The sequence below is a fragment of the Anopheles nili genome, chromosome 2 (genome assembly GCF_943737925.1).
Source record: "Anopheles nili chromosome 2, idAnoNiliSN_F5_01, whole genome shotgun sequence".
NCBI lineage: Eukaryota > Metazoa > Arthropoda > Insecta > Diptera > Culicidae > Anopheles > Anopheles nili.
The window spans coordinates 50905391-50921786 of NC_071291.1; the positions used below are offsets into that span (position 1 = coordinate 50905391).

Consider the following 16396-nt stretch of genomic DNA (forward strand, 5'->3'; position numbering starts at 1 on the left):
AAAATGCACGTGGACTCTACTTGTTTTGGTTTACTTGGTGGTGTGATTTAATAAAATAAAGATTAGTTAGTTAGTTATGTATTTGACGACGATTTGGCCGTATTTAGATTTGTATAATTATTTGTGAGCTGAAAGGCATTCCTTCCAACAGCCGCTGAGAGCCTTGTCACGGTCTGACTCGGTTAATAAAGTAAAGAAGATTATTAAACTTAATTGAGCAAAAATACATGGTCCGGTGATTTACAAAATTTTATATTGAAAATAATATTTTTACTGCGGATAAATAGATATGTTGTTTGTGGAGTTTGGAAAACTTACAGAAAAGTTTTTTTTTCACAATTGCTCACTGTAGCAATTCTTATGGCACTTATTATCACTTATTATGGGTGTTATTGGCATCATTGCTTACATAATCTTAATATTTTAATCATATTTATTCAATAATTGGAACTAATTATAACAGCGAACATTCGTTAGTAGAATTTATGTTTTTTTCCTTTTTCTTTTCTTTCAAAGATTACTACAAGAGTGAGAAAATCTGTTGCAAAAAGCTGAAAAAAAGACGTCTGACATCATTACAAAAGTGATAATTTTCGTTTTTGCTGTGGTTGCAAAGTGCTTCTAATATTCAATTCATTATTCCATCGCTAATCGAAACGAATCACTTGGCAAAGCTAGAGAATCAACAGAACTATATGTAACAAATACATATTTCACAGCTATGGGCAAGGAATTGTTGAACAGCAGCAACTTCTGCCAGCAACTCGGTGCAACGTTGGTGCGGAACTTTAAACTGAAAATCCGAGATTCGCGCAAAACGATAGCAGAAGTCTTTCTACCACTCTACACGTTGGGCACACTAATAGTGTTGAAAATACTTATACCAAACCCAAACTTCCCTGCCATCACTGAGCCACGTGGTGCTGCGACACTTTTTGAACATTTTCAGCACCATAAAGTTCATACCATCGCCGTATTGCCGCAACCAAACTCTTCCACGACAATACCGTTTCTCAGCGAAGTAAACGAGCTATGGATGTCCAATCGACGCCATCAGCCGGGAATACATCCCATCAAGTGGATTGTTTATGACACGCCGGAGGAATTACTAGCGGCCTACTGGCGCGATCCGAGCAAGATGCCGTTGGCGCTAATTTTCCACTCGGACGATCCACTGTTTGGACCGTTACGTTATGAGATTCGCACCAACCCGTCGTTTTTTGTGACGCCGTCCACGACAGAGCTGTACTCATCGCTGGTAACTTGCAGACAATCTGATAGCTACTGGTCAGCAGTAATACCGATTGAAACTGGAGACTCCTGTCCTGTGAATCAATACTACTATTCAGGGTTTGTCGCTCTACAGACGCTCCTCGACTACACTAAAATCCGGATCGTGACACAGAACGAAGAACTACAGATACCTCACATTACGCTTGAGATGTTTCCCAAGGAAGCGTATACTGGCAACTGGATGGTTGCATTTAGATTGGTTATTCCGATCTATATGGTGATGGCACTGTCACAATTCATTACATATCTGCTCATACTGATTGTTGGAGAGAAAGAAAATCACATCAAAGAAGGGTTGAAGATAATGGGTCTAAGAGATTCCGTCTTTTGGTACGTAGTGCCATACCATAATCAGCTCTACAATGATTCATATGCAACCATGATCTCTTCGTTTCAGGTGTGGTTGGTTTGTCATCTATGCCATATTCGTAACGTTCCTCAGCTTTGTGTCAGTTATCCTCGTATTTTCGCTGGGTGTTTTTCAACATACAAACTACCTGCCGGTGTTCATACTTATCCTGTTGTACAGTTTTTCAGTAATTTTGATTGGTTTTATGATTACGCCGTTTTTCGATAACTCACGGGTAAGTTCAACTTTCGTTTGAAAGAACAAATGCTCTAAGACTCTATTTTGTGTTTGTATGTTTTTTTTTCTAGACTGCTGGAATACTTGGCAACTTTGCGGTAAACATTATGTCGTTGTTGTACTTTTTGCAAGTATTTATTGACGATAAACACACCTCAGCTGCGCTATGGACAGTGTCACTTATTTCTCCGACTGGTTTCGCGTTAGCGATGGACAAAATTCTAGTATTGGATATTTCCGGACAAGGCGTAACCCTTAACAACCTGTGGACAGGACCAGGTATTCCAATCGGTGGCTCCATTTTAATGCTCGTGGTTGACATCTTACTATATGGAGCGTTGGCATTCTACTTCGATTGTGTAATTCCATCCGATCATGGCACAAAGCAGAAACCATGCTTTTGCCTAAACCGAAATTATTGGTGTAAGAAAAAAGTGCCAAAAGTACCCTTGCTGAACGGCGAATCTGCTAACTCTTTCAACAATCCTATGGAAGACCAGGCATGCGACGTCGAACCAGTGTCGAGAGAAATGCGCGGCAAAGAAGCGATCCGTATAGTGGATTTGTACAAGACATTTCATTCATGTCGAAAGCCGGCTGTAAATGCCGTGAACGGAATTAATCTTACCATTTACGAAGGGCAAATAACGGCCATTTTGGGCCATAATGGAGCGGGAAAGAGTACGCTGTTCAACATACTAACGGGACTGACATCACCTACTTCAGGTACAATTTACATCTTCGGATATGATGTGCGAGATCCGAACGACATGACCATGATCCGCCGTATGACGGGTGTTTGTCCACAGCACGATATCCTTTTCGAAACACTTACTCCAAAAGAGCATTTGTATTTTTTCGCGGCCGTTCGTGGCATTCAGCCAGCACTAGTTGATAGTGAAGTGAAAAAAACATTACGAGACATCGATTTGTTCGATACGGCGGAAACAAGGGTGAAGCACCTTAGCGGAGGCCAAAAAAGGAAACTTTCAGTGGGGATCGCCATCATCGGTGATCCCAAAATAATCATTCTAGACGAACCGACAGCTGGTGTAGATCCATACTCACGTCGTCATATGTGGTCTATTCTGCAAAATCGCAAGCACGGAAAAGTTATCCTTCTCACGACGCATTTTATGGACGAGGCTGACATCCTGGCGGAACGGAAAGCGGTCGTATCGCGGGGAAGGCTGCGTTGTTGTGGATCTTCTCTATTCTTGAAGAACAAATTCGGCATAGGATACCATTTAACGCTGGTACTTGATACAAACTCATGCGAAATGTCCATTACTAAATTAGTGAACGAACATGTGCCGCAAGCGGAAAAAGCGCGAAGGCACGGTCGAGAGTTGAGCTATATTTTGCCACACGATGCAGTAAATTCCTTTGTATCTTTGTTCGATGATATTGAGGACGAAATCAAAACCAAAAGAAAAATGTTGGGAATTTGTTCATACGGGGTGTCAATGACAACGCTTGAAGAAGTGTTTTTGCATCTTGAAACGCAGCGAGAAGGCGAACAAAAGGTGGACGGTACCGCTGACGGTGACGATGACGATGGCCATGGAGAGGATGATGAGGAAGACGGTCAAGCTGCAGGTTATCCTGTGTCAGAAAATTTGAGTAGAAAGGTGATGAAAAATCGAGGCCTTCCTCGAAGTTTATCGTTGCAGGAGCGCAGCAATAGCTATCAGTCGTTGAAGAACGATACCAAAAATCTGCTTGATGAGCAAAACACCGATAATAAATCGTCGCTACAGGATAATCGTATTCAGTTCGATACAATCATTCCTATCAATGGTCTTGCAACGGATGGCATTAGTCAAGGAACGGCTGGTTCGGGTGTTCATCCGGTTTCGGTTGGAGTTGGGACGGGGTACGATGGTGATTGTCCCAATTCGGTAGTCGCCTCGCCTCAGTCTCAAAAATTACACCGCAAAAAACACCACCGAACGTCGCGTAACGGTGTGAGCAAAAGCAGCAAAAGTATCTACGAGGAACAGACGCATACATCATCATCGGCGGTCAAATTAAACAGTCAAAATAGAACCAATTGGATGGACCTGCATGACATTCCGCTGTATCCATCCCGATGGAGTACAATCGTAGCTCTTCTAAAGCTTCGTTTGACGATACTATTTAGAGACATCCAACGGTTGTATCTGTTGATCATACTACCGTTGGCATTTACTGCGCTCGGTCTCTATCTTAACTCGATACAGGTGCTATCGCCGATAATGCGCTCGATACTACTTGACAACACTACCTATGGAAGTAACATCACCAAAATTGCCGTACACGACAATACTTATCCCACAACATGGTCGCATGCCGCTTACCTATATCACCATTACCACCAATCAAAGCAAGAAAAACGCGAGTCGCAGAAGCATTACGATCCAGCTCCTCAATTCTTGCATCAAAAGCATCATCAGCAGCAACAACAGTCTAAAGAAGCGGCCCATCTATACCATCGCTTTCTGACGGAGCTGAATCGATCAGCCAACGTAACCGAAGAGTACAACGGTAACTTTTCACTTTTACTGGATGTTGCTCCGCATATGGCTGCTTTCAATGTTAACGTCATTTCCTGGTCTAATGTATCGATTACAACTCTGTACAATGACACGACACAACACAGTTTACCTATTATTTTGAATGTGATAAGTAACACGTTGTTGAGGGTGTATGCTGAATTGTCACCAGCGTCGATAAATTCCCAAAACCTTCTTTACCATCGTACCACAAGTAGTCGTAAAGGCCCGGCACCAACACCCGCTGTACAGTCCGCGTTCGACTATCAGGCCGATACGGTGGAGACAGAGGACGTCGAAGACTTGTCTATCCAACCGTTACCTTCAAGCACTGCTAGTGCAACTTCATCTTCGTCATCGCAGGCCAGCGCAAGCTCTACGAATGATCGAATAGCCAGTGATTCCATACTGCGAATCGAGTTATGGTCCCATCCTTTCCAACAAACGGCTCAACCGCAGGAATTCAATATTGGCACATTTTCGTCAGCACTCTTTGTAGGAATGATATTTGTACTCATACCCGTATCGCTGGCTGTCGACATGGTATACGATCGTGAAATGAAAGCTAAAAACCAACTGCGAGTTAATGGACTCTCTTCGTCATTATACCTCTCCGCTTATTTTATTGTACTATCTGGACTGATGATAGTCATTTGTGCTGCATTGCTTGGGCTGGTATTTTTATTCGATATACCATCATTCCGGCAGGTGAGTGTTATTTTTATCTGCTGTAGAAAGTATGACGTTTATAGATAACATCATTCTGATTTATTGCAGCCTCCGGCACTCATCACTTTGGGAATGCTCGTATTCCTTTACTCACCCGCTGGTATACTTTGTTCTACATGTTTTTCCTATTTCTTCGATCGAACCGATTCTGCGCAATCGATATTACCAAATATTCTTACATTCGTAGGATTGATTCCGTTCATATTAGTTGTCTTTTTGGACATGCTTGGAATCGGTAAGTCTGGCACAATACGCCTCCAAATATTTGTATCGACAATTTTTTTTACATATTTTTTTGCTAATTTTAGAGGTAAAAGCAGCAATCGCTCTGCACTATGTGTTTTCCTTAATAAACCCGATGTATATCCCGTATGCGACGGTGTATTTTGTGGATCGAGTGTACATTGCGTGTAGACTAAGTTCGGCTTGTGCAGAACTATCCATGGCGCACTATATGACCGAAGAAGTAATTGTGATGGCATGTGGGTGCCTGTTGCACATTCCCATTTGGGCGTTTTGTTTACGGGTTTCCGATGTTATGAAAAGCGGCGGTCGAATGCGCGATCTTTTCCATAGATCTGCGGTAAGCATATTTCCATTTTTGTACTTGCAATGATTTACTCACAGATGTCTATTATTGCAGAGTGAAGAGGACGTAATGACCGAGGAGCAATGTACCGGTGAATATGAGGATGAGGATGTTCGCAACGAAAGAAACCGCGTTTTTAGGCTTACAATGAACTCACACCAATCGCCACAGGATGATGGACCACAGCTACAACCAGTAGTTTTGGTCAAGGTCAGTGATTATTGCGTAGCATTGCATTGCTATACAAGAGGCCATATCATTTAGTTACGATCCATCCAGTATCTATTTACGATGCTGATTGCTTCGCCATGCGGTATCCATGGTTCAGATTCAAATGGATCTTTTAGTGGGAAGATAATACCTATTTCTAGATGTTAAAGATTTGAGATATTTGAGATGTTTGGGACAAGATTATTTTTTAAGGGGCAAATTGCTTGAAGGTGCATAAAATGCAGTATTAAGTATCTAAGAATTTTCTTCTCAAACGCACCTAAGAGAGTCTCGGCAGTGGTTTGTATTGTAGTGGTTAGAAAAAAGGTTGTATCCCACCGAGACGCACTTGTGTACTGGAAATATAAATGTCTTTTGACTAGGCTTTTGTTCAGCGAAAAATTTCAGCAAAATATTAAAGTTATTTCTTGAGTTTGATATCCTTGTACACCAATGATTTATCCACGTAAAATGGCTCAGCTAAGGGCTTGTTATTTGGATAAAAAATTACAAAGACCAACAACATATCTTTTTCTTCTTCTTTCTTTACTGGCCCGCTCACAATTGAGCACGTCGTAATGACATGACCTACCTTGCTATGCTTGGCCAAGGCTTTCATGACTTGTAATTACTCGTAGCTGGATAGTCAGTCCTGCGTACGGGGCACTATGGGCCGGACCCAAAAAAGGAAAATTATAAATAGTTCAAAAACCGTTTTAAAATTATTATTTGTTTTTTAAAAGTTACATTTAAAGCGACTTTATTGATCTTTTCTTTAATTTTGGTATTTTTGTATTAATCAAAATAACATTCTTAAAAAAAAACTAAAAAATAGAAAAAGGAATTGCTTCTCAAATATTTCAAATCCCAAATTTTTCATCTAAACTGTTTCATGATCTCTATACGCAGTTTCATTAACAATCAATTTAATATCTATGATAATATATTGGTACACTTCAAAGAAAAAATGCTATCAATTCATCCAAAAACAACGTAACAGATATTCAAATTTCATTAATTCAAATTATAAAAGCCAACAATATCAACATTGTTATAAAAATATTTATTTCCCTTACAATTCATTGCCTTTAAACGTGTAGAAATAAAAACAAATTAGTCGAAATCACCATTTTCATCTCAATATATGGAATATCTCCATAATATGGAAAATAGAATCTAATTTCAATTTTTCGTCAGAATTGCAAAACCTGTTTTTATTTGTGCCTAGGCACACATTGTCTAATAAGTATTTGCTTAAGGTTCCGGATACAAACAAAATTGCATGCGTCATAATTTAACTCATAACAAATTTGTGTTTATTATAGGAACACTAGAACGCAAAGCACACTAAAAAGTGCTAACCAAATTGAATTTCCTATTTTAATTTTCGTGAATGGCCAGTACTTAAACAAATTAGTGGTGCGTTTTTTTGTGATCTAAAGAGTCGCAAAGTTTACCTTTCCCATTAAAGGTGAAAAATGTTGCTCCTTTTGATACATAACAATAAGAAATTTAACATACCGCGTATTTTCAAAGATTTGTTTAAATAGGATAACATAATTTGTATTTATTAATATCTCATGTGAGCCACCAACTAGTCGCCTCTACCCCACATCTAGTTACGAAAAAAAGCTTGTGGTAAGCGTGGCTGGGTCTGGCTGGATGGGAAACCTTAAAAAATGATTAGTTTAATACCTAAGAATGAACATATATTTTATCTGGAAATGCGACTTTTTAAGCATTTTTTAAATTTATTATCAAAGTTGAAAAAGCTCATTTTTTTCTTTTTTTCGGACATACTTTGATAAAAATCTCATATTAAGATTGATCAAAAACATATTTTGACTCAATCATACAAAAAATACATAAAATCCTTTAAAATGATACATGTAACATATTTGTATGACAAAAAATAATGATGTTCTCGGTATCGAAAAATATACCATCAGAACGTCGTTTTTGAAGCATTTTGAACAACTTTTTTGACTTTGGAGCTTTAGATCTCAGCAACTAGATTTTTTGCAAATTAACATTTTCGAAATTCTCTACATGATCCTGTTTTCTGGCGAATGGGTTTTAAATTGCAGCAATCGGAGATGGTCGTTTTTTTGCCTTTTTTACCATACCCGCCGCAACGTGGCGGGGGCGGGCACAGACGAGATTCGATCCCGATACTATAACCATGTCGATACTAACAACATATATTTGAAACAATTTACTTTTGTTTTTTTAGAGCCTACGCAAGGAATTTTCGCAAGAATCACTATGTGGTAATTCCTGTTGCTGTGCGGATGATGAGCCTCCGCGGAAAAAGGTGTCCGTGCGGAGTCTTTCAATTGCAGTGGACGCCGGAGAGGTGTTAGGATTACTTGGACACAACGGAGCTGGCAAAACAACCACCATGAAAATCATGACGGGCGAGACGGCTCCAACACGTGGCACGGTTCGGGTTGCTGGTCATAGTATAACTATCAATCAAGACGACGCTTTCAAAACGTTAGGATACTGTCCGCAACATGATGCTCTGTGGAAGAACGTAACGGTGCGAGAACACATGGAGTTATACGCTCGTATTCGCGGTGTACGAGGGAAAGACCTCAATCGTTTAATATCGACGTATCTCACGGGGTTACACATAAACGAGCATGCCAATAAGCAAACCCAGCATTGCTCGGGCGGTACAAGGCGCAAGCTAAGCTACGCTATGGCCATGGTAGGAGCTCCAAAGGTGGTCTTGCTGGATGAACCATCTACTGGTATGGATCCGAAATCAAAACGTTTCCTATGGGACACCATTCTGGCAAGTTTTCATGGTAAACGATGCGCCATGCTAACAACGCATTCGATGGAGGAAGCCGATGCTCTTTGCTCTCGTGTAGGAATCATGGTGAAGGGAGAGCTAAGGTAAGTACTTCAGCTCCGAAAATAAATTAAATACGATTTTCACGATGCGCCCCTCTATTTATACATTAGATGCCTTGGCTCGACACAGCACCTCAAGAATCTATATGGGGCCGGTTACACACTTGAAATAAAACTGAAACACATAGAAAATGTTTACAGTGAGACTCCAATCGAAAGCCAACCTAGCAGCAGCCAAGAACACTTGCAGCTCGATCAGTGTACGGATCATATTACACCAGTCATTAGCAACTGCATTGACAATCGTTCGATGGCGTTGCGCAATTTCGTTACTGATTTATTTCCCAGTGCTACTTTGGAAGAGAGCTTTGCTGATCGGCTGGTATATTCTGTGCCACAACAAGCCGTTAGTTCCTTAGCTGAGTGTTTCTCGCGGCTAGAGAAAGGTAGGATAGTGTGGAAGTCGCTCGAAATGTAATACCATCAATCGCTGCATACTAATTTGCTTATTTTGTTTTCCAGCTAAAACCGAACTAGACATTGAGGAATACTCATTTAGCCAAACGACATTGGAGCAAGTGTTCCTAAAATTTGCCCACTATGACGAAGAAACCTCTAGTGTGCAGTAACTTAAAAAAAGCCCAGATCAAGGATCATCAATAGAAATTCCGTTTTTAGTCCGATAGTCACTTACATATAGGCAGCAAAACGATCGATCTAAATTGATAGGTTATGATAATATTTACGGAAATCGACATTAAAAATTTCTTACCACCGGTGTGCTTGACTTGGTATGCTAGCATGTGTGCTTGTATAGTGTGCATGTCGTGTGAATGTTGAAAGTTATCCTCAATTTTCAAACCATTGCTTTACTAATTCTGAAGATAAAAATATTTGCATTTCGTGCAAATCGGGGGTCGGCAAGCAAGACAGCAAGATCAAGGTGAAATTCTGTGTAATATAGAGCTGAAAATAGTTATGCATTTAATTTCTTGGAAGAGGATCGCAATAGAGCTAGATCGTTTTAAATGTAAGAAACGTAATGGACATAGAGTATGATTCTTTATGTCGATAAATTGATGCACGAGTGACGAACAACCGTTCGTGGCAAGTGGAAAAATATGCAAATTTCACTGCTTCAATGGAAGCACAACAAAAAAGAAGAAGGTTAGTAAATTATTATTATTTTGAGTTAAAAATGATAATTGTACAACATATGCCTGAAAAATACGTTATTTGCAAAAAGACGCGTCTTTTGTGTGTCATTTGTTTTACCGACAAATAATTTATATGAGATTAAAAGTTACAAAAATAGTAAATAACTCAAACGACAACTAAGCAAAGATAAATACATGAATACAGAGAGCAAGTGAAATAAACAATAAGAAAATTAAACAGCTACTAAACATATGTGAAGATTGGAGGCAGTGTGTCCACGAAGCATGGATATAATCAGAAATGTGTGATGTCAAATTTCAGCAGAGCATAAACAAATGTTGGGAACGAAGCGCCGGGTTGAAATTATTTTCAACCTATGTTAAGTCGTGCTGTTTCATATGCTCTGTAAAATAAACGAATATTCTCTAACGTCAAGGCATTATACAAAAAGGGGTGAATAAACTATCAAGATAAACTCAAGAATAGCTCGTTGCAAAAAAAAACAGAGAAATATTTCAAGGAAATTTCTTTTGAAATCTGTGATTGAAATAAGTATTGAGGATAAAACGGCTAAATTTCAGAAAAATAAAAAAAGAAAAGGCAAAAGATAAAAATGAACGGTTTGCTAGTCTATCTATCAATGAATATTGTAGAAACGTTGTCTGAAGAACGTTGGCTGTAAATAGAAACAAAAATTCACAGCAAAAACCTCGTACATCAATGAAATAATGTATGAAAAATACACCTATACTTCGCTTTACGGCTTCAATACGTTCCGGAAAATGTTTATTCCGGTCCCGTGTAATAGTCCAGTGTAATAAGCCAAGTAAGGCCAAACCGCCAAAGGGGCCGTATAACGGATTGAAACAGGCTGTAAATGGAAGTGTAGGCATTGACTGGAAAGATTGTTACAGCAAATGATCATATTTCGACATAAGGTATATGTTCTTGGCACAGAGGCGAAATGAATCGTTCGTACTAGAATCGGAATAAAGGTAAATTAACTTAAGACATTTTGGAGTTGCCTGAAAACGTCGTCGCACGAAGACAAAAGCCGAGTGGAATGTGCAAATCAATACAGAAATAAATATGAATAAAGCTATGACAGCTTTTGATAGAATGTAATGAGCCCGGAAGTAGAAAGACAGTTGTGAATAAAACTTCATCATTGAAGTATTGAATTTAAACATTTATTTTTACTTAAAGTTAACACTTTTATTTTAAAGTCCATCATATAGACGTGATTCTCAGACAGCTTCAACAAGACACAACATAAGCGGTTTGGTTAAAGCTATTCACACATGTTTCTATGCACTTTTCGTTAATTACACACTTAATCATATCACCCATAAAATCCTCCTTTAGATTCATAATACAAATAATGATTACTTTGGATGAAATGGACGTAATAGTGTGTCTCGTCACCGTGTAACTTACTACTTTAAGTTAGAGCAAGGCCGTTGCATCAATGCTGTTGATCAATGTAGTGTACGAATACAAGGAATCCCAATACTCCTCGCCATTATGGGTCGCTCTTTTTATAAGGCTCTACTGAACAATGTTTATGACAAAACTACCCAACGATGGCTAACTATTTGGGAAGTCGGAAACTAGCCTCTTTCTCATTGGAAACTGATCATGCTCATCGATCTCATTCTATCAACCCTTCAACCCGTCGACGAATGTCTCTTTCCACCTTGTTGGAAGACGCTGCGGCTTAGAACTTTCTCTTATCATCGATGACTTCCAGAACGATTCGGTATTTAGGAGCAGAGCGATTTGTATCTAGGAGGCCTTTATTCGAAAGTTTCATCAAAAAAGTATTAGATGCATGCTTGGCAGGTAACCAATGGATGTGTGGCAAAGTCGATAACGTGCTCTGCTACACGAACATTACACACTGTGGCCACCAATCGGAGTTACTAGTACATTCGATACGGAGTGGTATTTAATTGCAACACTTCTGGCTATACTTGTTTCACTATGTCTTTTGCTGGAGGTCGTCTTGTACCAAGCCGTCAAAATGATAAGAGGGACTTACTGTAAGCCAAGTTTTTGAACCCGTGTGTTCTTATTGATTATTCATGAGAACTCGGTGCTGATGTATGAAGTTTCGCCTCCGTACACGCGTTAATAAAGAGCACCTATACAGATCTGGGGACTAAAGCGGCTAATATATCACGGGCAACAATAGCCTTAATGCTAATGTGATGCAAGAGCTTGGAATATTAGCAAACACTACGTTATACACTACACATTGTACACTGTACGGCCTCTACACCCTTAAGTGGTTCCATTTTGAGCGCTACCATACTGTGGGTTCCATATTGTGATAGTTTTATCACAATTGTTATAGTTTTAGTAAATCATTCCTGGTTGCATCAATATTCAATGAGGTAGTGGGAAGTGTTTAATTCGTATAGCCAGACATCTCTAAAGTCACCTGGGAGTCTATAGATATAGCCACTTCCACCCATATCGACCACGTTTCAAAAATGTCGGTAATAATGTCACCATTTCGGTTTGTCTCGCGATTTGCGCCGTTTCGTATCTTACTGCTGCTCAAGATAACCGCACACGAGTATCCTGCAGCTGCTTAAGATACCGCAAACTTAATGTAAAATGTAATTTTGGCTATGCTATTTTATGCCGTTTGTAATGTTCATGAAGCGGTGGAAAGGAGTTCAATAGTCCAAAGCGTTAGCATGCGACACAAACGATGGTCGCGGTGGTCCAAATCACGACTAAAGCTCCCCTGGACAACTGATCATCCAAATGGATGAAACATTTCATATCAGGGAAAATCTTAACATAGTAGACCATGATCTTGACCGTACAACGGCGGTTGTTACGCCATTTGAGAAGAATTAGCATAAGATGAACCAGAAGCTATGGAAGAGATGCAGCCGTTGCTCTGCCATCTTCTTACATCGTGTTTTTTCTTAGAGAATTATTTCCAATGGGCCATAGATTTGTTTTCCTACGAATGATTCAAGCATTCAATTGGAGAATTAGAAAGAAAGTGCCCGTTAAATGCTACACTGTTGCTTGCACCCCTTCTGGAACGATTGATGTGGAGCGATTGATGCAAAGATCCCAATAGTAACTAGTGAGCCCATTGCACTAGTGAGCCCATCGTAAGAAGGCATCTCATTGGCAATTAATCAGACTACCATCTTTATTCTTGCTGTTACGAACGATCGTAGAATAGAGAGTAAACGCAAAGTAGAGGATCCTGCTAAAACGCGTATGTGGCAAGTGACAGTCATACGAATGTGCAAACAAAAGTAGAATCAGCGAGCGTGGTTCTGGTGAAGTAGTAGTTTGAAACATCATATTTCGAACTCCGACAGCATGCCACTTTAGATTTGTAGTTATTTCGGAGACATGCTTATTGTTCCGAGCTAATTAAAGGTGGTACAATAAACACTGCTCATGAAACATGACTCCTGCTTTGGGCTCTTTCGTTTAACTTTAGTACGGTGAATCTGTCACATGTGAGTGCTTTTTTGTCTCTTCACGAGAGGATATTAGACAGGCTCAATAAGTTTCAGTGATACATCGAGTCATAAGTCGTTTTAACAAAATGAATATCCAACTTAATGTCCTGAAAATAATAATGAAGTGATAAATCTAAGGAAACGCCAATTGCTTATGGTAAATGTGTTATTTGCACAGTGCTTGCATACAAATAAAGCAATTTATCAATTAAAGAGAAAAATTTATTACATGATGAGCGTTGGGTCTACTGATGCTCAATTGTTTCTCAGATACATAGCTATATGATGTGAAATAGATATGTCTTTCAGTGACGTCGTTCGCCCTAAATTCTTCTTTGGATTCGGATCTTTAGACCTCCCTTTGTACGCATTACCAAATCACCATACAGTATCAAATCCTCCCGGCGATTAATTGCTTCTATGCGATAGTTTCTGACCACGGCCGAAATCACTGCTTTCTCTTCGAGTGCTCCAAATTTCTGACCAATACAGTTTCGCGGACCGGCGCTAAATGGAATGTAGGAGTAAGGATGCCGACCGGAGGTATTTTCCGGTAGAAATCGATCTGGATTAAATTTCTCCGGGTTGGGGAAATACTGTGGGTCCCTGTGCAACTGATAGAGCATTATCACTGCGTTTGTGCCAGCTGGAATATGATATCCTTCAATATTCACACTAGTAGCGAGCGTGCGTGATAACATAGGAATGCTCGGGAACAGTCGCAGGCTTTCCTTTATGCAACATTCTAGATACTTCATTTCTCCAAGCTCGACCAACGAGGGATGACGCTCTTTGTTTCCACCCATGATAGAGCTTATTTCGTGGTGTACTCGCTCCTGCACGTCTGGCTCAGTTCCCAATAGGTATAGTATCCAAGCAAGCGCTGTGGCGGTTGTGTCATGCCCTCCTAGTATGAATGTATCCACCTCTTCACGAATGTCTTCATCGGACAACAATCGGCCATCTTCTGATAGTTCGAGCAAAAGGTCCAAAAAAGCGAGTTGCTGTCGCTGGGCTGATGGCTCCTGCTCCTGACCCGTCGAGGACGAACTATCTTCCTTTGGGATTTGTTTCCGCAAGCGATACATTTCTCGTCTTTTGTTGATCATGCTAAATGAAAAGTTGTGCAGTATCTTCAAGCATCGTTCGTGTTCAGCGTAGCCCTTGGTGAATCGGAAAATGAGATCCGATCTCAGCCAAAATTTTTGCAAACGTTCTAAAATGATTTCCGAAATCCTGTAAATAATCGAAATGAGATAGGTATTGCTTTACTGTGCATCATGAGAGTTCGTGGGCCATATCCAGACCATACGAGGAACTTGATTTTAGATATAAAAACATTACTTTTCATGCGCTTTCACGTATTCGGAGTCGGATTTTTCCAATGCGTAGATGGGGTAGCCCATGGCCGTTTCTACAAATGAAAAACAATAAAATATATGTAAATCGCGGTACAAACACGCCTTAATATCGGGTTCGAATCTCGACTGAGCCTCCCCCATGCACAGGATTGACTATCCAGCTACGTAAAAATGTCAAGTCATAGAGAGTCTTAGCTTAGCTTAGCAAGACAGGCCTTGGCCGTACACCGGTTGTTGAGCCATTTAAGAAGTAGAAGAAGAAGAAGAAGAAAAAAATATAAGTGTAATCTGAAATCAACAAAAATAAACAAACAAAAGTATAAAACATTGAAAACGTATGTTAAATTTATGATGTATTATTTTTAAAATTGATGATACTTGAATGAACAAAAAAGAAATTTTACTTTACGGAATTAATTAGCGGTGCCTGACAGCCGAAGCGTTAGCGTGCGGCACAAACACACGATAGTATCGGTATCGAATCTCCTCTGAGCCTCCCCCATACGCAGGACTGACTATCCAGCTACGAGTAATTAAAAAAAAGTCATGAAAGCCTTGGCTCTAAGCACATAGCAAGGTAGGCCATGTCGTTACGACGTGCTCAATTGAGACCGGGCCAGTAAAGAAGAAGAAGACTATACGAAACATGAAATAGTAATACGGAATTATACAAAATATGGAATAGAAAGAGTTGGTGGAACTAATTGACCTGACCGGTAGTGGTTTTTTGTAACAGGAATTATATATGTATGCATCTCCGGCCATTCTCAAGCGCATTTTGTAGAAGAATGAACTATAACGGTATTGTACAAGAATGCGTTGCATTGTGAGCAAACCGCTCCTTGCATTTTTTCACCAATTCTACCATGTTAAACCTCAGGGATTCAACTATGCGATAATGGATAACATTCACTACAAATGTATTTACTTCGAGGCATTTTGGCTTAAAATTTTCCCAAAAGGTAATATCTTCATGAAAATTATAAAGCTATCGTCAATTGTTCAAATACAATTACAATTCATACCGCAAATGATGTCTAACGAGGTCAGTGTAGCATAAGTAGTACAATCGAATCCTTCGATATTGTTAAGCTGTTTTTCCAGTTGCCTAACCAGCACAAAGCTTTGTTTATTGAATGCCTCGACAAATTTTGCTAGTATCTTGAAGTGGAACGTAGGGGTCAACAGTTTACGGCGCTGGTGCCACTTGGCCGCATGACTCGTCAAAAGGCCGGTTCCGATCCATGGTTTCAGCAAATCATAGTCGCGGCCTTTTTCGATGTTTTTCGAGCTGAAGAGAATTTTCTGACAAAAAATTATACACAAAGATGCATTTTACAGACACCAGAGCAAATATGTGAAAGTAAAAATCAATAAAACAAGAGCTTTAGACGTACCTCTACAGCAGTCGCTTTAGATATCAGAATGTACGGCTTCATTCCGGCCCAGACACGATTGATTCCTTGTCGCCGTCCATATAACAGGCGTGCTCCATTGATCATGCTAAACATTTCTTTGCAAATGAAATGATGTGAACAATAATTGAAAAATAAATATGCAAGAAATATTTTTAT

The 16396-nt window shown here is 39.7% G+C and overlaps 2 protein-coding genes across 2 annotated transcripts in view; one reads left to right on the plus strand and one right to left on the minus strand.

Moving 5' to 3' along the window:
• Nucleotides 1-721: 721 nt before the first annotated feature.
• On the plus strand, nt 722-9448 carry LOC128732194 (cholesterol transporter ABCA5-like). Its single transcript, XM_053825363.1, has 9 exons — nt 722-1623; nt 1691-1877; nt 1951-5121; nt 5191-5377; nt 5451-5725; nt 5786-5941; nt 8175-8845; nt 8915-9249; nt 9326-9448. Exons 1-9 carry the CDS (start codon nt 722-724, stop codon nt 9430-9432), a joined length of 5991 nt encoding a protein of 1996 aa, XP_053681338.1. The 3' UTR covers nt 9433-9448.
• Nucleotides 9449-13784: 4336 nt separating this feature from the next.
• LOC128720887 (cytochrome P450 4c3-like) overlaps nt 13785-16396 on the minus strand; it is a 4766-nt gene continuing 2154 nt past the window's right edge. The window contains exons 2-5 of the mRNA XM_053814586.1: nt 16220-16335; nt 15848-16127; nt 14806-14875; nt 13785-14697 (exon numbers count right to left, since the gene is read on the minus strand). Coding sequence (XP_053670561.1) covers nt 13785-14697; nt 14806-14875; nt 15848-16127; nt 16220-16335 — 1379 coding nt within the window. The remainder of the gene's footprint in view (nt 14698-14805; nt 14876-15847; nt 16128-16219; nt 16336-16396) is intronic.